This window comes from Monodelphis domestica, chromosome 5 (genome assembly GCF_027887165.1).
Source record: "Monodelphis domestica isolate mMonDom1 chromosome 5, mMonDom1.pri, whole genome shotgun sequence".
Taxonomy (NCBI): Eukaryota; Metazoa; Chordata; class Mammalia; order Didelphimorphia; family Didelphidae; genus Monodelphis; species Monodelphis domestica.
In genome coordinates, this window is record NC_077231.1 from 109,724,159 (window position 1) to 109,747,816 (window position 23,658).

Below are 23,658 nucleotides of genomic sequence, written 5' to 3' on the forward strand. Positions count from 1 at the left end.
AGGAGACAGAGGATCTGCAGTCATTTAGAAAACACAGTTTGAATTTTGGATTTCTGCTTCACACTCATTACTGGCTGTCATAGTGATTTCTGGTTGATCCATTTCCCTGGTTTGTTTGGGGTCACTGGTATTTGGCCATATAGCATAGTCCAAATATATAGACAAAGAGATAGACAGACAGACAGACACACACACACAAATACACATATATACATTCACCAGAAAAGACATTTTATTTTGTTTCTTAATGATGCAAGGAGAAATTGTTTTTGGTAATGATTTCTAATGCTAAACAAGTGATGGCTAGGTTCTGATAACTCCCAGAGTTATAGGGTATTGCTAAAGGAGTGGGCTATGTCTCTGGAGTTCTATCATAACCAGGATGGCTGAGTATTATGAGAGAAGTTCCCTATTACCTGCTACTGAATAGGATTAAGTAAACAAGACACAAACCCCCATAATAACATAGGATCATTGATTTAGAGTTGGAAGGGATGTTAAAGGTTGTAAGTCAAGTCCAGTTACTAGGGAGCTTGTGTCTTTGTCCTAGTCTTGGCTCCACCCAATGGTATGGAGTCCAAAAAAAAAAAAAAGCAATTTACTATAATGTCTGATTATTTTCTGGATTATCCCCTTTTGTAATATGATCAAGATGGAGACTAGTCTGAAAATTTAGCCAAGTCATTGAATAAAAAACACATACCCTTATTTAAAACCTGGTATGTGTTAGGGTATTGAGTAAGGTGCTAGGTGCTTATCTTCTAGGAACTTCCAATATGGTTATACATTGGTTAGTCACTAAAAGTTACTTCCCTTCTTATTGTCCCTCATGCTTTGCCTGTTGGCAAATCACAGTCACTGGTTTTGTGAAGGTTGAAATGAGTTTCGTTGTGTCTATTGATGGAAACTTTTTAGATTTGAATTTTGGGCAACCATCTGTCAGTAATTTGCTAGGTAGTCTGAATTCAAAATGGAGGGAAGAAGCTGAAATTCATTCATTCATTCATTCATTCACTCACTCATTTATTCATTCATTCATTCATTCTTTATGGGACCAATCTGGAAAGGAAATGCTGAAACCTAGAAGGAATGTATTCATAGTAAATTTACTAAAAGCCTTCTAGTATGGAATTCCTGATCCCAGGAGCTTCTTAAGCCTTCCTTTTCTGATGGGAACCTTAAATGCCAGCTCTCTCAGCCTACCTAAAATGACCAGGTTTTAATGAGGTAATGCCTTCATGAACACTACCCACAGGGTGAATTACTGAGGAGTCATTCTCCCACATCTCTTTTTCCTAACCAGCCTGCAATTTTCTGGGGCTGTGAGTTAACTCCATTTGTAAATGCTAATGGTTTGACTAAGAACAGGTTATTATCACTTGTATCTAAGAGACAGAGAGGGGAAGTTTTCAGAGACTCCTAGTGATAGGTTCCAGCTGTAGGTTAAGAGCAAATTAAACCAAAAAGGAAATGACTGTACTTCAAATGATTTATGCAAATTACCCTTATTTGGCATAACTGCAAGTTGCAATATGGACTTCAGTGGACAGTTAATAAAGGATCCATTTTCCCCTCATGGCTAAGAACAACTTTTGTTCCTCATTTGTAAGTTCCAGGGGTGAAGTGTCGAGATTATGAAACATGCCACAGAAGATCAAATCTCCTTTAGGATGTGTTTCAGGTACCATATCTTTTCTGAACTTTATATCTTCTCCAGTACTTAGCCCAGGGTTCATACACAATGGATGTTTAACACTATGGTTGTTACTGTTATTTCCTTACATTGCTCAGTGTTCCACATTTGGGATCCCAAGGAATAATGCCCCAGATGACAGAAGGTAGAAGAGGCAGAATTCCCATTTGGATAAAGATGAGGAGAGGATATTTGTGTGACTGTTAATTGGTGAGATAGTTTTCCTCACCATTGCATGTTCATCTTGGAGTTGAAAAAGAGTGTATCACATAGTCATATTGGGAAATAGATTCTTTCTTAATTGTACAAGACCTAGTAGGGTTGTGGGATGAGTTACCACAGCTACTTGGTCTCTAGGCAAGAAAGGATTATACTGCCAATGACTGACACTAACTGGTTAGGTGATGCCAGGCAAGTCACCCTTGCGATTTCTTCATGTGTAACTCTAGTTTCTTCACATGTAAAGCAAAGGGTCAAATGAGATGATTATAGGGTTCTGTCCAGCTCTAAGAATTTCTATGTCAAGAATTCTTAACTTGGGATCCATTGACCCTTAGGAGGTCTATAGATAGATTTTAGGGGAATCTGGGAACTTGGCTGTAAAAAAGTCATCTTTATTTTTACTGACTTCTAACTGAAATTTAGTGGTGCTTTCAATTAGAAGTGTGGGCAACAGGTAAGAGTTCATAGTCATTACCAGACTGTTAACGAGGTCTAGGACACAAAAGGGAACCTTTAAGAACCCTTGGTCTGTGTCAGAGTTGGGTCCTCAAATAAATCTTCATACTTCTCTAGGATTTCCTGGGACTGTCAAATCACTTCTCCCTTCTCCCTCTGTTTGGAGAAAGAGTTTAGTATAGAGATGAACTAAAGGAGTAGCAGGCAGATTCCGAGCACCTTTGGGGAAAGTGACAAGAGAGCCATCTTTACATGTTTGAAGGACTAAGGATTCAAATTTTTCCTCATTGTCCTTAGTGGGTAGAATTAATTCATGGAGTAGAAGTTGCAGAGAAGTAGACTTAAGTTTCATGTAAGGACAGATATATTTATCATTAGAACAATCCAAAAGTGAAAATGAGTAGGTAGGAGGCAATGCCTTTTCTCCCTCATTCTCCAGCTTATTCAATGAGCACAAGCTAAAGGGTTACTTCTTGGAGATTTCTAGATTTCTAGAAGAATTTCTATATGGGTGGGCTAGATGACCTTTGAGGTCTCTTCCAGTTGTTGGATTCTATGCTTCTGTGACCCTGTTGGCCCACAGCGACAAAGGGCAGAATGAAGTCTGGACTTGTAAGGCCTTTTGTGATAGTGAGACACATGTAAAAGAATATGGATTATGTAGTTCCTCTGGAAAAGCATAATAAAAAGAGGGGTACAGCTTTAGGTAGCCTCTCACTAGCTCTCTGAATTACTTTGTGGACCATCAATTCTGTTCAGCAGGAGAGTCCCCTCACTTTGTCATGCAGTTGTTTTTTTGACTTCTGTCATTTTGAGGTGCTTTCTAAAGAATGGTTTAGAAGGATTGTCAGAGCCATTTCAGCTTTCCTTGCTACTAAGCTGCCATCTTGGCTCTGCTCCCTAGACCATCAATTTGGTCAGGCCCCAATGGTGTGGCTGGAACTCCTCAAAGGCTTTGCTTCTGCTGCCCCTGGAAGGCTTCTACTTGCCTAATTGAAATGAGAGAAGTGGTTATATAGTTCAGGATATGTAGTGGTCTCAGATAAAGGTTTGGGCACAAGGGAAGAGACAGAGGACTGGCAGAGGCTGGTGGTACTGGAGGATTGGGGATACATTTGGCATCTAAGTTTGATAGTCAGAAGCCATAAAGCAACAATCAATCATCAATAGAAAAGAAGGTATTTGGAAATAGCCCAGAGCATAAAGAAAAAGGTCAAATGCTCTTGAAGCATAAGGAAACAAAGCAAAGTACTTTAGGACCAACATTTTGATTTTGATTGGGGAATAAGGAGATAGAGAAAGTATCAGAGGCCAGGAGCAAAAAGAAACGGAAGAAGGATAAAGGGATAGAAGGGAAATAACGAAAACAGGATAAAAACAATAACAATGAGAAGGTAGAAGGTCAGAAAGAGGCAGCTTACATTCCTATAGTTCTCCTTCCTAAACTGTTGTTATGCTTCATTACAAGTGTTCTTGGCTTCTTTCACATACCTCTTTGATGAAAATCATGGGCAGAAGGAGAGGAGCCCTTTGATATTGGTATCCAGATCACTATAGCATTCCTTTGGTAGATAATCTACTCCATAGAGGTTATTTTCTTCTGAAGAGACTACTGAGAAAAACTAGAATTTCTGGTAGCTTCTCAGTGGTGATATCTCCCTCCCCTGTCCTTTCTTTATGTCCTGAAATGCTGAAGTCTGGCATGTCTAGCTTAGTCTGCTAGCAGATGCACAGTTGCTGGCTCAAATGGTTGGAAATAGGTGAAGCTTCAAGGGTCACCATGTACCTCTCCTTGCAATATGATAGGCTCTTTAAGGTGGGACAAGCTCTACTATTTGCTAAGGAAACACGTAGGTTAACAAAATTTGTTATAAAATTGCTGTGGTATGTTTTTTTTTCCCCTTAGGGATGAGGAATAGCACCAGATCATGAAAAAACAACTCAGAAAATCCATATGGAACAAATAAACAAAATGTGTTTGTCAGTACCACCAACAATATCAATAATTGGGGATTCAAGAAAGAATTAGTTACAGGGATGGTGAAAACTATGGAGAGAGAGCTGTATCTCTGCAAATACAAGTAATCCCAGAACACTATCAATAAAGACATGGGTTTATGGAATATCAAAGGAAATGCCTATGTTTTTCACCACTCTACAATTGGTTATAGGTATTTGGCTTAACATTAGGCACTTGGGAGAGGCAGAGAGACACTGACAACTTTTCTCTGTGCTTATGTCTTCTCAGGCAATCTACTTAAATCTTTTGGCTCTGATGGTTTTCTGACATATAGATCAACACAAACCCAGCCTGCTGAACAGGTCCTGATCCATGGATAGAAGAACACAGACAAATGATGGTGTAGCTAGATTAAACACTGGGCCTCCTTCTGTCACTGTTTTTTTTTTTTTTTGTGGAAGAAGTCTGCAAAACTGCGAAGGTAGGAGAAAATATGTATAGATGCACATGTGCTCACACACGTGTGTGATGAAGGAGGGAAGGGAACTTATCTAGGGATAAAAGTGGGTATGGAGGTGCTAGAGAACTCCAGTGAGTTAAAAATTAAATTTAGGATGTTCTCAAAAACAGAGGGAGCCCTGTGAATTTGGGATCAAAGGCAGAAAGAAGTTCCCTTTTGAAAGCCAAGAACTCCTTGTAACTTATTTGGTCTACTTCTATTTCCTTGTATTTGCCTTTAATAAGCTTAGATTTATTGATCCCTTCTCAATTGGGATATTACTTCAGATCCCCCTTTCCTCAGTCCCCCAAGCAGACTTTTGGTATAGAGCCCAGAATCCTTATAGAAGCCCAGTGATTCCTCATAGCCTTTCTCAACATTATGGTATGAGGAGCATGGGGCCGAGCCTAGGAAGGGGCAGAGAGGCAGAGGATAGCATCTGGCTTCCTAGTTCATATTTAGCACTTATTCCTGACTCTTCTCTATCTGCTACACTCTAAGGAAACTAGAATCCTGATATAATTTTCTTGCCTTAAGCCTTGCCAAGAATCATAGGCTACACTGGCTTGTGGCACTAGGAAATGCTCTTCCATGACCTGGCTGCTAATGGGGATGTGGTTGTGGTGGTGGTGATGAAGGTAAACCAAACCACATTTGCATATATTTACATTTTCTCCTAAGATCCTAAGCCATTGAAGCCCCACAGGCCGACTTCAATAAGGATGGAGTTATGGAATAGGGAATAAATAGAAGTTCGCAGCTAGGCTATTTTGCTTTCTCAGTTACTTTCTGGAGAAGTACCACTAAACAAAAGTCCAATTGTACTTTGGGGATATTTCAATATATTCCAGTATTTTGCAATATAGTCTTATGTTATTCCTACAAGGCATGATTTGAGGAAGTCAGGAGAGCTCTTTTGTCCTCAAATATCTTTCCTATTCAGGTACTCTAATTCTCTCTTTAGATTGGGCTTTGTTCTTTCTTTTAAAATGCATATATAGGGGGCAACTGGGTAGCTCAATGGATTGAGAGCTAGCCCTAGAGACAGGAGGTCCTAGATTCAAATCTGGCCTCAGACCCTTCCCAGCTGTGTGACCCTGGGCAAGTCACTTGACCCCCATTGCCTAGCCCTTACCACTCTTCTGCCTTGGAACCAATATAAAGTATTGATTCCAAGATGGAAGGTAAGGGTTTTTTAAAAAAATGCATATATATCAGCAGTAGCTGGGTGGCTCAGTGGATTGAGAGTCAGGCCTAGAGATGGGAGGTCCTAAGTTCAAATCTGGCCTCAGACACTTCCTAACTGTGTGACCCTGGGCAAGTCACTTAACCCCCATTGCCTAGGCCTTCCTACTTTTCTGCCTTAGAGCCAATATATAGTATTGATTCTAAGATGGAAGGTAAGGGTTTTAAGGGGGAAAAAGCAAGTATAATTAAACAAAATAATTTACAGGATGTCCCAAAAGTCATAGTACAATGTATTTAATAGCTAATAAGAATCTTTAATAGCTTAAAACTGCACTAAAACTTTTGGAAAATTCTGTTTTATCACCAATCTCCTTAACATGAATGAGTTTATTACCTTTTTTTGTACTGATAAAAATCTATTAAAATAATACTAACACTAGATCAAACTGATCTTTCACTTACGTAAATTAAGTTAAAGACCCTTTAAAGAGAATTAATGATTTTGTATATATATGTTTTCCAAAATAAGCCTAGAGATTCAACTTTCTAAGAAGCTAGCTGCCTGTATAAGCATACACAATTTCAACAGTTAACACAAATTGGATCAAACCTGATTGCCAAATTACCATTTATCGTTAGTTTAGATTTCATCAAGCCAATGTGTAACTCTTAAATGGAAGTCATTTATTTATAGGGATATACTATTTTCCTCTGAGATAGAAATTGGCAATAAAAAGAACACCAGGAAAAGAGTGCTTAGGGCCTGAGAAGGGGTTTCAAAGGTAACAGTTTCCTTGTTCATTATTTTCCATGGATTGACCTTGTCTGCCTTAACTCATGGCTAACTTCTTTAGCTAAGCAAATTCTTCTCTCTTTTCTCTAGTTCATACAAACATAAGTCCAATGGCATGTGAAAAAAAAAAGACCAGTAAGGATGGGGGAAAGGATGCTAGACTTGAGAGTTAGGGGTCAGAGTCCCAACTCTGCCACTAATTTATGTGCTCTTGGTCAAGCTCTGTTATTTCTTCAGGCACCATTTTCTTAGCTATAAAATAACAGGGTTTGATTACAATCTCTAAGGTTTATCCACAAAAGGTCCTATGATTCTCTAATATAAACTACTCACACTTGCTAGTCTCACCCATTCCAACAACACTCCAGCCCTCAAACAGAAGATGAATTCAATTGCTCAATTTTTTCCCTTGAAGCAGCTTTGGCCACCAAGGAAGATAAAGTCAGGGCTAGTAGAGGCTCTTCCCCTTTCTTCAGCTCCCTCTCCAGAAGGAAGGAAGGGCCCTCAGGCTGGAGCTGTGTTGATTGCCCACTCTGACTCAATTCTCAGTGGGTGGATGCTGCCAACATCTTTCTCTGACTCAAGCTGTCTTTCTTCCATCACTTCAGAAGCAGATGCTCAGGGTGGGGGCCAAACTTCATTCTTTTCTGTGTACATTTATACAAGAGATCAGACAGCAAAGGTAGTGGGGAGAACTGGTCAAGGAGGTAGTTCCTGCTCATCTAGGTTGAAATATGGAGCTGACTCCAGGGACTGGAGATAGAATAAAGAGCTATTTCTGCCAAATTTGATGGGTATGGTCTTCTCTTTTGGAGAATATCTTCTGACAGCTACACCTGTTTCTTTTCTGACATGCAGTTTTCTCCCTAGCTTCCTTCTATTTTTCTTTCCCAAACAACAGATGTACCAGGCACATCAATAGGGCTATGGATAACCAGAATGCTCCCCTCATTCTTCATAGCCAAGTGCCAGATGTTAGAGAAATGGATCCTATGTTCATGGGATACCTATTGTTTGTACGCCTCAAGAGTTTATTATGATTTTTTCTCACTGAAAAATAGCAGGGTAAATAAATGTTGAGAGATTAACTGTGTCTCAAAACATGTGACAAAAGATTAAGAAAGTTCTGGTAGGTCATTTAATCTTTCTGAGTCTTAGTGAGAAAGTCTAAGTCAAGCAGGCAATTTTCCTCTAATATATGCCTACTTTAGGTCCATCAGTACCCTACTCCTAGGGAGTTTCCCACAAACTTCTATTTCTTCCCAATGTGATAAGTTAGAAATTCTTGGCTTAGACAGAACTGGTCTTCTTTTCCTCTAATTACTTCTCCTTTCTGAGCTGTAGCACTAGACTTGCCTTGCTCTAAATAGTCATAGATTGTTAGAGCTGGAAGGGACCTTAGATCTCTATAGATCTGACTCCTTTCATTTTAGAAAAGAGAAAACCAAGACCAAGGAAGGTGACCATGGTCAGAGAGGGTAGCAGAATTGAGGCTGGAATATGTTTCCTACTCTTAGTTCAATGCTCTTTCTACTTCATTATGTTGCCTTTCCCATTTAATTGGCAACAATTTGGCCCATCATAGTTAATGTGATGACATACCCAAGGTTATTTGAAACCTCCTTTTCACTTGATAGATGATCTGTCTCAATTCTACCTACAACTTTTTTTTCTGTAGAATTTAAGTAAATCCTTTGTTTCCCATTGTTATCATCATTAAAATCTTTAGGAAACATCTGAGAGGCTCTTTATTTGATTCCAGGACATATAAATCTGCATTTATTTCTCTGGTTAGACACAACTGGTGGTAATTGAGGACATATAATCCAGACAGGTTTGAGTGAAGCCCATTAAAAAGAAAAGAGATGCTTGGGGGAACCAGGCAAGGACCAAGAAGTGTCCTCTTTAGACGTCAGGCAAGCAACTTGATTTTTCCGGGGCACTTGTACTAAATAAATGTCTTGAGTTGGAGAGGTGGAGGCCAAGCTGCCCAAGTTTACATCTGGGATCTCTTCCCCTTCTTCTAGTTGATGAATCCTTATTAAGATTTTAATGGTCTTAAAACAACGTAATGGAAGGGAGCCCTGAAATCCTCAACTCCCTTCTTGCTCTTAACCGTAGAACCCATGACCCTATCTTGATGGAAGATCCTGGTCCTTCCATCCAGGGCTTGAAATAGTGACTCTCTCTTTTCCCTTTATTGGTGGAAAAGGAGAAATATGCTCCCCATGTCCCATTCTTATATACACTGTTATAGAATCCCAATGGGAAAATACGAGCTTTGGAATATATATATATATATATATATATATATATATATATATATATATATATATATATAACTTGCAATTCTTATAGTCACAGTCAAAGACTGAGAGTTGGAAGGGGGCTTAGAGGCTGCATCTAGATCAGGAAGACCTTAAGGGTAGGGAAAAACCAATATTCCTTAGATCAAGTTGTGATGCTAAATGCTCTGGAATGTGTCCTCTCCTGATTCCCTCCCAGTGAAGAATGAATGGAAAACAAATTAAATGCTTATTTTGTATAACTCACTGTGCTAAGATTTGGGGATACAAAAAAAAAGAAGAAAACAGTGACTTCCTTAAATAGCATAATTTGCTTATGAAATTATTATATAATATTGTGTTATAGTCATCTGAGTTTGTGTGGTATCACCCTAGCTAATGGAGCTTCCTAGGTAAGTCCACAAAGTCCACAAAGATAGAACACCCACTGATTTCCTCTTTCCCTTCACCTGTTTCTCCAGAGCCTTAGGAAGGGTTGGATAAGAAGAAGGGATAGAAAGGAATGGGATTGTGGATGATTCACTTGTCTCCTGTAACTCTGACATCCCTAAACCTCTAACATAATAAAATTTTATAGCTCTTCCTCTAACTTTAGAGGTGGATACTTATTTATTTTTAAACATATACATTAAGGAGAGGAATGGGAGAATGGGCAGTGCTGCTTATCTCACTGATTATGAACAATGAGCAGCTTGGAGTAGTAAAGGACTCTGGGGTTGGAGTCAGGAGAGTTCAAATGCCAGCCTTGACATCATTATCTGTATGATCTTGGGCAAGTCTCTTTGAGTCTGTTTCCTCACCTATAAAATGGGAACAATAATATTTTTATCACCTGACATATTCTAAGAAAAGCTCTTGATCAACCTTGAAGTGATATGTAATTCTCAGTGACATGTCAAGGTCTTGGAGTTCCATTGCTAAGAATCTTCTCCATAGTTAGATACTTTAAATTTTGGGGACTTGTATTTACACTCTTCCAGCAACGCCATAAGAAACTTGTTTCTCTGCCAATTTTTATATCTTTTAATTTTTTCCTATGTTTGTCTCAGTGTTGTTAAAAAGATTTTTTTGAAGGCAGAGGTTCCTTTGCTCTTTCTATTACAGTTTAATAAACCATTTAATAAGCAACTAGCAAGGGCCAGGTACTGGAGATAAAAAACAAAGATGCTCCCTCTTTTCAAGGGGCTTAGGTTATCTTCTTACATGAAGAAGCCTAGGGGTATTTGCACACGGTAGGTGATCTATGTACACTTGTTGGAATATGCACATTCAAAAAACACTGAGATGCTCAGGGGCAAATCACCTGTTCCTCCACTATCTGAACTAGTTCTCTTCACTGTCATCTTGATTAACTGAACATCTCTGCTGTGCCCAGCACCATCCCAGATGCTTAAAAGGAGCTGAAGATATGGTCCTTTCTCTAGATGAACTTCTATAAGCCCTACTTGCCAGTCATATAGACATAGCCCAACTCAGAAGTCCTTTCTGTTCCCTACAGAACAGGGACAAGCCTAGATATTTGACAGAAAGAGTCCACCCCCCAGGGGTTTTCTCCCTAGACATAGTCAGGAGTTAGGAATACATAGCAGCCCAAGTAAATAGGCCCAGTTCCAATACTGGAGTAGGCAATGCCACCTATGTGCCTATATATATATATATGTAAATACAGTATTCCCAACATTCCTCAGTTCCTCCTGCCCCCAATCTCAATTGCTCATCACAACTTAAGCAAGAAGTTGTAGATGCAATAAGCTTGTGGGTCATTGTTGAAGGCTACTGTTAGGATTAGAATAACAACTCGAGGGTCATTACTGAACTGGCTGTAGCTACCAAAAGAGCTAGAGATACCAAATAGAGATATTAAAGAGTGGAGAATCTGAGGGTTCCAGGGACTTTAAGCAGAACTCAGGATTCTCCAGCAGATAAAAGTGATGATAGTGGGCAAGGAATTGGGTAGGGGAGAAGATGAATTCTAAAATTATCTGAGCATCTACATTCAAAGAACAAGATGAAGTGATACATACATATGTCCACACGCATGTGCCCACACACACACACACACACACACACACACACACACACACACACACAGGACAAGACACAAAGGAGTCTCCAGAGACAGACTGCTCTGTAGGGCCAGAGGAACAGGGTTGACTCCTCAAAGAGCTATCACAGCTGTGAAGAGAGAAGACAACACTGAGTGTGATGGGCAGGGGAAGGCAAGGTGAGGAGGAGAGGAAAGGTCAAAGGGGAGCAGGTATTAGAGGACTTTCCTGCTCCTTCCAAATTTTACCTGCTAGAGGTGGAACAGAGCTGGTAGGAGGGAAACAAGGCAGCTATTTTTTTTTGTTTTTCAACTTGGCTGGGAGCATGGGAAGCAAATACAGTAGTAGGATGGGAGATAGTAGGGATTGTACAGGATGGGTGGGGCAGTTTTCAACCTCTTAGATCAAAACTCATTCTAAAGCTACTGCTTAATGCTGTTATTCAACCACTCAGATCAGAGGAGTGTATATACATCATTAAGGTTCTTAGTTCAAGAAAAATCATAAGCAAAAAAACACACATTAAGAAAGACTTGCCTATAAAGAGAAAAGATTTAAACATGCCAGGTAACAAAGAGACATGTGCAGAAGTTGATAGGAACTGTATAGTAGGAGGGAACTCTTTAGAGGGGATGCGGCAGAAGGCCACAGAGTACAGGGTGCCAGGGTCAGCTTCCATCTGAGGCCAGGGAGAATGGGGCAGAGCTGTGAAAGTGCCAGGGAACCAGCTGCTTGCTTTTACAGTCAGAGCCACATGGCTTTTTTTTTCAGATGGACCCAATGGAGATCTGATCACTCAAATCATCAGTTGATCCAGAGGACAGGGGATCAAGGCTCCCCAACTTCAGAGAGGATTCCAGAAGGAGGAGCCAGACAAGCCTTCCACTTCAAAGGCTGTTGGAGCATACATTAAGGGGGATCCTATTCAGGATGCTCCTTGGCTTATGGAAAGCTATGGGAAGTGAGGATTCCAGTTTCTATTCCTTACACAGCCCACCTCGAAAGAGTTGATGCTCAGTAGGCTGTGGGGCGGAAAGGGCTGGGATGCCTAGGCAGTCCTGGCCCTCCTCTGAAGGAGGGTCAGGTTGGGTACAGATTCATGTCCCAGAAAGTGCCCAGCAGTTGGAAAAACTCCTGCCTCTTTCTCATTCCACATGCCTCTGGCTGCTTCCTGCCATACAGTTTTGATTCATGCCAGGCTGATTATGAAGGGGGCAGAGGAAAGGAAAAGATGCAACAGTTAAAAATCAAAAAAAGGAAAGGGGAGAAAAATCTGAACTCATTCCCAAATAAAGGGGGAAAAGAATCAAATGAAAAGCAATAACAAAAAAGAATCATTTAAATGAACCACAACAAAAACAAAACCCAAACAAACTAAACCCCCTTAAAAATAATAAAAAAGAACAAAGGATGGGGGAAGGGGAGGAAGAATTGCTAAAGACAAATGAGTGTTAGAGCAGGCACGGACAGTTAGGTACAGACGCCATTTACTTACGTTTACCTCGGTGATTGCTATATCAACAATGCTACCCACAACAATCAAGGCGTCAAATGTATTCCATGCATCACAGAAATAGTGCTGCATGTGGCAGGGAAGCCCAGGAGAAAAAAAAGAGAAGAGAAAAAAAAAACAAACCAACAAAACAAACCAACAACAAAGGAAGAAAAGAAAATAAAAAAAAATAAAAAAAAAGCATGAAAGGGAGAGAAGAGAAAAAAATAAGAAAAGAAAGAGGTTACGGTGGGCATCTCCAATCACCTTTTTCTTTTTCATTTTTTAAACCACTCTATAAATCTGGCAGCTGAAACCTGTGTCACGTTCGATTCGAAGGGCAGGCGGAGAGGATTGACAAAAGGTGGGTTAGTTCAATGGTTACATACACTCAGATGTGTAGGCCCCTTTGGGCTGGTGGGGAGTCCAACTGCTCCCTTCCAACTCATTTCTTTGTACTTGGGGCCCATCACAGCAGGGCAGAGCTGGGATATGTGGGAGGAAAAAAAGGAGGAGAAATTCCTGCTTTTTTCCCCCTGGAGAAGTACGGCGGCAGGTTCAACAAAAGCAATGACTAGAGGGTGGGAGTGAGGGGAACAAGAAATAAAAAGAGAGAAAAAAGAGAGATAGATAGATAAGGAAATAGAAGAAAAAGGGAAGGAGGTATCCTGGGAAGGGTAGAGTAATACTCACATTAGTCTCACTGAGAATGACGTCAATAATGCTTCCAATTACGATCAGGAAGTCAAAAACATTCCAAGGATCACTAAAGTAACCCTACATAAGGGAGGGGCAGGCAGGATGGGGATTAAAAAGGAATGTTAGACAGACGAAAACAGTGTAACATCACCATTAGCATCACCGTCCAGGCAGGCTGCTGGAGTTTCATACCTCAACACTGTATGGCCAAGAGCATGAGTGTAGGGGAAAGGGGTTGGTGGTGGGGTGTCTAGTCTGAGCCCTCTGCCCCTGCCTCTTCCTTGTCACCCCACCTAATCCCAGATATCCCTTCTAGGGCAGGAGAAAGGCAGCTGACTTCTTTTTTTTTTTTTTTTAATATTCTGTGCTTGGGAATTAAGGGAATGGGAGGGGAAAGTTCAAGTTGAGATGGTCCGGAGATATGACTGGTCTCCATTCTCCACTTAGTTTAGATTCTCCCTGGCCTTCACCCTATCCAGCCTTGGTCCAGTTCTTGGTGGTTATCAGGGTCCCTACCAGAGGCTGCTGTGAAAGGGAATGGCCAATCATGATTAATGGGGCTGTGGCCCAAGTGGATGATGTTAGAGGTTAAGAGAAGCACTGAAAACCAAGATAAATAGACCCAAATGGGATATCTAGTCTGCTTAGTTCTGAGGTAGCTCACACAAAGGGTAGATTGAAAAAAAAATACATGGAATAGATGAAAAAAACATCCATAATGAGCCGGATCCTATTCACATCAAATATAAGTAAATCTCTGTTCTAGCCTTCACACGTTTTGCTATTGAAAGGAATAGTTGCAGTTGGGTTCATGTGTAGGCAGAGTGTGGGTATTATTTCAGGACTGATAAATACCCTTATTTCCGTGGCCCACCCAGTATCGGTTGGTGCCTGGACTTTCACAGTTAGATATTGATTCCTGGGGAGAGGTAACATATTAAACACCTCAGTGTGGATGCATTTATCAGATTCTTTCCAGAGACTAGGTTTCCTTAGGGATAAAGGTGAGGGAAAGAGCAGTTTATTGGACTTCTGGAGATGGTGAAGGGAAAGAGGAGGGTAAATAAGGAGGAAAAAGGCACAGAAAAGGGAGGAGGGAAGCTGAAGATGCCTAAAACAAATTCACCTACACAAGAATTTTGTCTGAGTTGATGCTTCATAGCACATGAATTTGAACATGAGTCTTATAATTTGGACCTAGAAAAAGGGGGACCTCTCCATGTCTCTAGATGACACCTGTGGATATGGGGACAGCCTGTCAACAAAGGGAAGGTGGTTCCATTGTTCTAAAACTTTGCCCCCAAAGCCATAAACTAATGGCTTTCTCTCAGGTACATGGGTCTTTCCCATTTTAAGCAATTGACAGGTACCACCTACAGCACTATAATTTCTATAATTGTCCCCTTGGTTCCCTCAAGATGGAATCCAGAAGGATACTCCCAAGAGCCACAACTAGCAAGTTTATGTTTGGCACTCTAGGTGATAGCAGAACTATTAGTGTCCACAAATCAACTTTGAAATTCACGGAATGAAAATAGTGCAATTAAGACAAAATCAATTGTTTGGACTTGAGGATTAGTTTCTCTCATGGCAGAGGGAGAGAACCTCAGACTCAGAAGGGACCCCAGAGAGACTCTAGTCCAACCTATGGGATTTGGGATCCCATCATAAGCATTCACTGAGCATGTGTGAGATGTGCTAGCACATAGTGGAGGATGAAATTCAGTGGTCACATGGGAATGCTCCTCAAGGGTGTGCCAGAATACACCTGACCACTGCTGCATGCATGCCTATGGGGCCCATGCTTTTTCTATTTTACCAGAGAGGCCTTTGGGAGATTAACACTGGGAAAATTATTTGAACTTCTTAAGGGGCAGTATCACAGTTTGTGGAAGGCAGGCCAGAGAGGGAGGAGGCTGTGCCGACAAGTTGGGGATTTTTTTTTATGATACAGAGGGAGGAAGGAAGGAAGCTCCCTACAGCTATTTAGAGCCCAAACTTCTTTCCTACTCTTTACCTTGCCCCTGGTCCTTTTATCTTCTTTTATTTTACTGAAGGAATTCATGTGTTGAATTTCTGCACCCTCTAAAATTTCCCCCTTTCCCCTTTGAAAGCTATTGGGCAGAGCTCCTATGGGTGGGAATTTTAGGATTAGGGAATGTGGATGTGATGCGCTTGGGGGGTAGGGTCAGAGGCTTCATGCTGTGCTGTTCATTTTCCCCTGTTTATCTCAGATGTGTGGCAGCAAGCCATCAGGGAAATACCCAGATGTCCCCTAGGATAGTTGTAGTTGAGTTGAGGGAAAGGGCTGCTTCTTTGTAAGCTGAGTTTATTAGCCTTTCATGCAACATTCCCATGTGGCTTTTAAGTTAGCTCTTTGAGGTGTCTTACATGGTACAGGACACACTCTTTCCATCCCACTCCTTAGGCTGAACATGGGGGCCACCTGATCAACCTTTTAAAGCAGCAGGTGCTAGGCATTCGAGATCCTTTGGGTAAAATGAAACCCAGGAGTCTAATTCACTAATTCATCATGAATAAACACTTCTTTACAACAGAATATTCCCCCCGCCTTAATCTTTTAATAAATATGCATATATCTCAATCATATATATGTATGTTACATATATATGCATATATATGCATTTTCATAAGGCAAAGACTTGGGTTCTTTTATCTCCTTCTGGATATATCTACCTCCTTTGACCTCCTAACTTCCCAGCTGTGCCCTGTTTCCAGAGGGAATGAAAGACATGTTGTCCTAGGCGGCTGCTATTCTTAATGTGGAAAGTCAGGTCATGGGGAAAGGGTGAGCCTCAATTCCCAGGCTGTTCTGCCAAGGGGAAGTAGAGCACAGCCTCCAAAGGGGTTTGGGAAGAGCCAGATGGTGAAGCAGAGGCTGATGGGGACAGGGGTTAGGTGAAGGTCAGATTGTGTCATGGCTTCCTTACTGGCCCTCTGGAGCATCTCAGAAAGTCCAGAGCCTCTGAAAGAAAGAGAACTCTCTCTTTCACACACCTAGAACAGAAAACACAAAGCAAATCCTTTCCTGATTCCTTAATTTTTCCTTTGGGGGAAAATATCAAGAGCCTTTTTATTTCATGGTGATGGGAGAGAGGAGACATAGAAAAGGAAGACTCACTAGTGCTGACGGTCTTTTTGTTTTTCTCTTAAGATTGGATTTTTGAAAATACAATTAATGGGGGCAGTTAGGTATACACTTCATAGCTGTGGGACCCTAGTCAAGTCACTTAACCCCCATTGCCTAGCCCTTACCACTCATCTGCCTTAGAACCAATACTTAGTATTGATTTGAAGATAGAAGGCAAGGGCTTATAAATACAAAAATACTATAGAATGTATCAGTATGAAAAAAGCCATCATTGTGGGCAGAATAGGCTCTTGATTGAACCCTGGAGAAATCCCACCATCCTACCCATGCATTCAGTTTTATAATATGGCAATTATGATTCTATTAGAGGGGAAGAGGAAGACAAGAAAAGAATGGGAAAGTAGGAGCTAGATTAGAACTCAGAAATATTCAGCATCCCACCTAGAACACTTGGTAACGAAAGGTCACATGGTTGAAGGGCAGTGGGGAGAGGGATTGAGGGATGTGTATGGAGGGGAACCTTAGTGTCAAAAGAGGAATGAACTGGAGTCTCTGCATCCATCATAGGGACCTGAAACAAAACTGATGAGATGGGATCTGGTCTGCCATGTCACTGTTAAAGGAAAAGAGGGAGAGGGAGGAAGAGAGGGAGATGAGACAAAGGTGAAATCCTGAAAATCAGGCAAACAAGGAAAGGTTAATCAGAACTGCCAGGAGAGCAGAGAAAACTTAAAGGAACTCTGTCAACCTCTTGATTTACCCTCAATTGTTAGTATTATCATTGGACTTTGAAGTGGGGTTCAGAGTTGTGAAGCTCAAAGAAAAATACACCAATTATCTCCTCTTCTTTTCCCTCTAGTTTGGCTGGACTGTCTTTGGGCATTGCCTCCTGCCCCATCCCCACTAGGCTGTGTTTCTTGGAATGGCAGGAGCTGGCTAGCTCCTAGGTTGGATTTTCCTGATTTGTGCAAGGCATACTCGAGCAGTTGGCATCCAGTGACAAATTTGCTGAAAGCATCTTCATCATTTTTTCTAGTCACTGAGGCTTTTCATTAAACAATATCATAATTTTTTGGACCCAGCCCTCTCAGAGTTCATAAACACAGCTTGAAAGTGGGGGGGGGGTGAGAAGGAATGTAAAGGGTAAGATGGGAATATTGACAGTGTCCCTTTAAGTTGCAGTTTTTCTTGATGACCTCCTTTCATCCAAACTCCCTTCCACACCCATTTGATTTTCACCCGTATCTTCCTAGTCAGCTGACCATAATGATATTCAGGCCAAGCCAAATCTCGTCTCTGTTCCATTTCTCACTTACTCCCAGATACAAGGGTCATCTGTCCTCTGTTTGTTTCTCTCTCTCTCTCTGGCCCCTGGCCAACCTCTTAAATTATCAGTTCCTGGGCAGTAGAAACCCTTGATGTATATGAAACCCAGGAAAGTCTAATTTCTCTGACAAATATCCCTCTTTGCTTGGAAACACTGGACAGAAATAGGAGAGTGAGGTATCAGACATAGTCTTTTGGGGCAGGGAGCATGACAGCATCATAGATACTTTCCTTACAAAATTATTTCCCCTCCGAATCAAATTATATTGGTCATCCTTCCTTTCCCAGTGGGGCCTGGTCCTCAGACTAAAGTCTAAAAATCATGCCACAAAAGAGAATGTTGTGGACTTCAGTGGTTTCAAATTCACTTGACTTCTCTTTGTTCCACTTCATAGAGCTAATATGGCTGAGGAGTTTTTTGGATGCATTTGACCTTTTAACTCCTCTCAAGTACCCACCACCCAGTTCTGAGGTTTGGGGAGAAAATTCATTTCTTTTCTCCTCTCAATCCTCAGGATATGGAGCCAAGAGACAAAAAGTTTTTTTCCCTCCCTCTTTTTTTTTTCCCATTCTGGATGGGAATCATACTTTGAGTCTAGCTCCAGGCATATAAAACCCACCTTTTATCATCTACACCATTAAACATCCTGACCCCCAAATTTTTAGCCAGTTTTTCTCTTGTCTGTCAGAAGACCCTAGAATTGTTTCCTCTTACCTTCTCTGCCCCTCCTCAACCCACACATCCTGAGAAAATTCAGATTAACTTATTTTGAGCAAAACATCATTATTAAGATAAATCCATTACAAAAACATTGTATAACACATTCCCAAATCCAAATCCAAAGGATTTTTAGGTTAATCATTATTTTTTATTATCTTCCATCAGTAAAGATAATTGAGGGTTGGTTAACTTGGGACTTGCTGATTTAAAGGCCCAGAAGATCTGTAGTTTATGAAACACAGAGAACCCTCTCCCTGCCCACCCTCCTGCCCTTGTGCCCACTTTAATTCTTCTTCATTGTGTTCCTTGCCTTTTCTCAAAGGTCAGTAATATGCAGTGATTGGAAAGTAATTTTGATCAGTTCCAATGTGGAGGGAGGTGGGGATGATGAAGTTAATATTAGGATTTGTGAAAGGATGGATGGTGGGGTGCTATGTGGCTAAACTTTATCCATGGCTCTGTGGGTTCTAGATCTAGTAGACAGATGACTGTAGAATACTCAGCAGCTACTATCTCTATTCTGTTATCGGATAGTTGGGATTCTTTTGGCCAGGGGTATTAGAGAAGTGAGAGAACTCTCCATAGATAGTGGATTATGATGAACTGGTTTGGCTGCTGTGAGTTTACTGTATCCTAGATGATTGCATTAGGAATTTACTGCAGAGTGCCTGGAGATGATTAACATTTGGAAGGCTATGCCAGAAGAATGTAAAATTTTAGCTGATCTTACTTATTTTGAAAGGCTTAGAGAATGAGATCCATATCTGTTATCTGAGAACTAGCCTCAGTTTGAGAATCCTTCATATCACCAAATTAGTGGCAGGACAGTATACTTTTTTGTAATACTCCTGAAGATTGTCTACTGGCTATGATCAATCTTAGTGGAGGAGGTGTCCACGTTGACCTGAATCCTTTGAATATTGAGGTATCTGCATGTTTCTCAGTACACATCTTTGCTGTTGAAAATGCAGTTCCTCTTCATTCCCATGGTGTACCCACAGTAGTGGTATCTGCTAGAATTTTCCCGACAGTCTCATAGTGGTTTATCAAATAGATATGAGGCCATCTTGGATGTATTTGCATACATTTTCAAGTGCCCCCTGAGACTTTGTTATTAATTCTTAGGCAATTTTCAAGTTATGACTTCTTTCATTTTGGGAAATCATTATTTGATTATTCACTTTATTCCTTTTCATATACCTACATGGGAAAGCATCAGCAGAGAAGACATAAAAGTTCAATGGAATAGGGATGATGGCTATAAAATTTTGTTGGGTCATTGATATCTCTGGTGTTTAGAATGCTTATAAAAATCCTTCCAACTATCTAGTTCCATCTAACCATAAAACTACTCCTTTCAAGTGATACTAAGCAAGAAACCATTAGATAAAGGTACACTGGGGAGCTGTGATTACCCATTAGTTGGGCATAGGTAGACCTGAATTGAAGTCAGATGATTCCTGTTGGAACCAAGTCCTTTTGGTACTGCTAAAATGAGACAACTGAAGCAAAGAAAAGAGGCAGTACAATTTGAAATGACTGCATGAAAATAAAAGGGTAGATGCAGGTAAAGACTGAAAATAATTGGGAAAGTATGTAGATGTAGATAGTAGAAGGAGAGGGGCCAGAGATGATAGAAAGAAGAGAAGAAGAAAAGAGGGGAGAGAGTGAGAGGGGAAAATGGAGAGAAAGAAAGAGAGAGGAGTGAACAATCAGGCAGATATAGAGAAAAGAAGAGGAAGAAGGAAAGGATGAAGAACAAGAAGAACAAGAAAGAACAGAATGAAAGAAAGAAAGAAGGTGATTATATTGGAAGAGGAACAATGAAGGTTAAGGATGGAGAAGAATACTAAATGGGAGGCATATACTGAAAGAAGATGGCTGGATGGGGAACAAATAATTGAGAGGAGAAGAGAAATGGGAAGAGGGGTTAGAGAATAAGAAATTGGCGAAATTCACCAGACAGTCAGGTCTCAGTGTCTCTGAAGTAAACCTGCAGGCATAGACAGAGTAAAGACACATTAGTCATAAAAGAGAAAAAGAGGAATAAGCTAGAGGCAGGGTAGGAAAGAGGAGGGGTATGGGAAGGAGATGTTTATGAACTTCTAGGATATGCTGGATCTCAGAAAAATCTGTATTGACTGAGCCTAATTCAGAACCTTGTATATGGTAGGCACTTAATAAATAGTTGTCAAATTATAGGACTTCCAAGTTGGAAGGGTCCTTAGAGGGTCATCTGGACCAAATTGTACCTGAATAGAAATCCTTTCTACAATATCCTTAACAAAATTTAACCTCCTCTTGAAGATAGCCATTGATGAGGAACCTACTGGAAAGAGAAAGCTTATTCCTTATTTGGACAGCTTTTCCCCTTACATCAAACCAATGTCTTATCTCTGCAGTTTCCATTTATTCTTCCTAATTCTATCCCTAGTTCTGGGGCCAAGCAGACTAAGTTCAAACCCTCTTCAACATGAGAAACATTTAAATGCCTGAAGATAATTATTATGAGCCAACCCTTTTCCCTCCTCCCACCCACAAGTTTTCCCTTCTCTGAAGAGAATAGAATAAGGTGTTTGGGAAGGAATGCAGCTGAAAGAGGATAGGGATGAGGGAGTTTTGAAGATGCTTTCCAGAAGCAGGATCCCTCACCAGTTTCTTTCCTTTTCATGTCATGGCCCTGGAAAATTAAATTGAGTGAGCCTGGGAAGGGAAGAGGTGCCAAATGAGAAATGGCAGCAGTGGCAATGTCTCATTGTATGTATGTCAAGGGTTTATCCCATGGAAAATCAACATGACAATGGTAAATGACAACAAGCAGAGATAATATAAATTCTATTACATTAGAAGATGCCACTTAGGCATAACAGTAATCATGGAAATTAGTAGCATCTAATAGAGGAAGAATAAATGGAGCACACAGCTGTTCCAGGGTTCCTGAGAGCTTGGAGGGGAATTGTGGGGATTTTTACATTTATGTTAGTTCTTACCTTGTGATATATCTAGTTATCAGAGAGCAGTGAAATACGGAAATGTGTGTGTGTGGAATTAAGGGTCATGGATTGGAGGAAGCAGCCAGTTGGTGTGCTACATAGTGTTGCTTTCCCCCCTCTTTTTCAGTCTATCCTTGCCTACTAATAGAAGGATGCTCAAGTTTCTTAAAGGGAATGGGGAGAATTCAGCTTTTTGATTGAACAGAAGGCATATGCATGCTGAGGTGACAGGAACAGTTTACATTTTTGCCTTCGATTTAGTTCGAGCCTCTATTTCCTTCCCTGCCCCCTTTTTCCTTATCCAGAATCACCAAAGGTAAACCCAGAAAGAGGATAGAACCTGTGCAATAAGAGCATGATGGAGAGTTGGGGAAGGCAGAAATATCCCTATCGATCAATGAATGGTATCTTAAAGTGAAAAAGTATGCAAGTGGCCACATATTTTCATAGGGAAGCAGAAAGCTTTTCTACATCCCATTTTACACTCTTTAAAAAAGAGGCCTCCAGGAGCTTCCTCCTAGCCTTGTAGCCTGGGCGAAGGAGCTCTATCTCCCAAGGGCTTAGGGTCCTTCAGCCTGGAGCCAGTGTGTTACGGTCCGTGAAGGAATGGGGTGGCTCTAATTCACTGTGCCACCTCAGCAGCCACCTTGCAGAGGTCACAAAGACATGCAGTCTGAGAGGTCTTTGGGGAAGGGGAAGGGAAAGCCCACGCATTTGGTGGTTCTGAGATTTAAGGGCTGATGGCAGGAAATGCAGGATATTTTTTAGTACTAGCCTAGTTCTTATCTGCCTCTGAATCACTGACCAGAAACCTAATCACAGTGGGATAGAAGGGCGCTCTAAGGGGCAATGGTCTGAACATTTCCCTTATTTCTTAGTGCCTTCTAAAGGGGTTGGGCTCCTTCATCACTGTGAGTCTGGATTGCTCAGAACAAGTCTGATGGATTTTTGGAAATCACCCATCTACAAATCAGGCAGAATTTTTCTATGCCTGTTCTTGGGTTCTCATGATTGTTCCTGAAAACCAAAATGTACCATCCCACTGGGCTTTTCTCCTGGTGGGGATAATTTTACCTATTAAATAATTAAATGTAATAGCTAATACTACCCTTCCCACACCACGGCTTTTTGTTAAGTCACATAATTAAAAAAAAATCATTTATAGTAATGCTCCAGCTTTCAAGAACCAGGCAGGAAAGAAGCCTGTCATAATGTTGCAACAATATGCAAATTCCCTGAGTACAGCAGCTGTGATAGGCAGGCCTCTCCTTAACAAAGCCCCTACTATTACCATTCATGCCTGTCAGTCTTGCACTGAAAGCACCAGGTACCCTGTTGTCATACCAGAAATAAATAATAATCATGGTAATACCAGCTCACCAATCTAGGCAGCGTGCATGTGTGTGTGTGTGTGTGTGTGTGTGTGTGTGTGTGATGCTGGGAAAGAGGGCTACTACATTTGATCCTTTTACACTCTTCCCTTCCATCTCCAAATCCTTTTTTCCCTATTTCTTTTAGAGTATGCTGATGGGTCTCTGTAGACCAGTGAGACTGATGTCTTGAGGAACACACACACACACACACACACACACACACACACAGTTGAGAGTAGATATAACAGCAAGTTAATGCTCACTGAGTAATAGCTTGGGCAGTGTTCAATGCAAGTTTTGCCCATCATGCTCTAAGATACTTTATTTCTTGAGAGGCAAAACTTGTTAAATTTGGGTCAAGGAAAAAATGTCATTCAACAAACCATGAGAGGGTAAGCTGTGTACCATTTTTCTTTGTATTGTATGTTCTTTTTCCTTAAACTCACCCCTTTTTTGGACTTCCCTGTTTCTGTTGTTGTCCTTCCAAGTTCACAAAATCCTAGTCTTGGTCTGCTTTGTTCTTCTACCCTCCACCATTTCCAGTAAGTTGCCAGTTCTGTCTCCATCACACCTCTTATGTCTGTTTCCTTCTCTCTACTCAAGATATCATTTTAGTCAGGTCCTTTATCATCTCTTGCCTATCACTATTGCAACAGTCTCTTAATCCTCCAGTCAATGCCCTCTTCTCCAATCTACTGTCCACACGCCTCCTAAAGTGATATTTCTAAAGCTCAGATCTGACCATGTTAGCCCTCTGCCTGAGACTACCGAGGTTCCCTA

At 40.9% G+C, this 23,658-nt stretch overlaps 1 protein-coding gene across 12 annotated transcripts in view; it reads right to left on the reverse strand.

The window, feature by feature from the left end:
* Positions 1-23,658, reverse strand: part of CACNA1C (calcium voltage-gated channel subunit alpha1 C) — a 997,067-nt gene that overhangs the window by 61,275 nt on the left and 912,134 nt on the right. For 7 of the 12 annotated variants that reach the window (XM_056800749.1, XM_056800743.1, XM_056800741.1 and 4 more), the window contains one exon: positions 12,658-12,741. In XM_056800749.1, the coding sequence (XP_056656727.1) occupies positions 12,658-12,741 (84 nt within the window). Of the gene's footprint in view, positions 1-12,657; positions 12,742-13,347; positions 13,432-23,658 lie in introns of all 12 variants that reach the window. The other 5 variants (XM_056800747.1, XM_056800745.1, XM_056800742.1 and 2 more) reach the window with 3 other exon arrangements.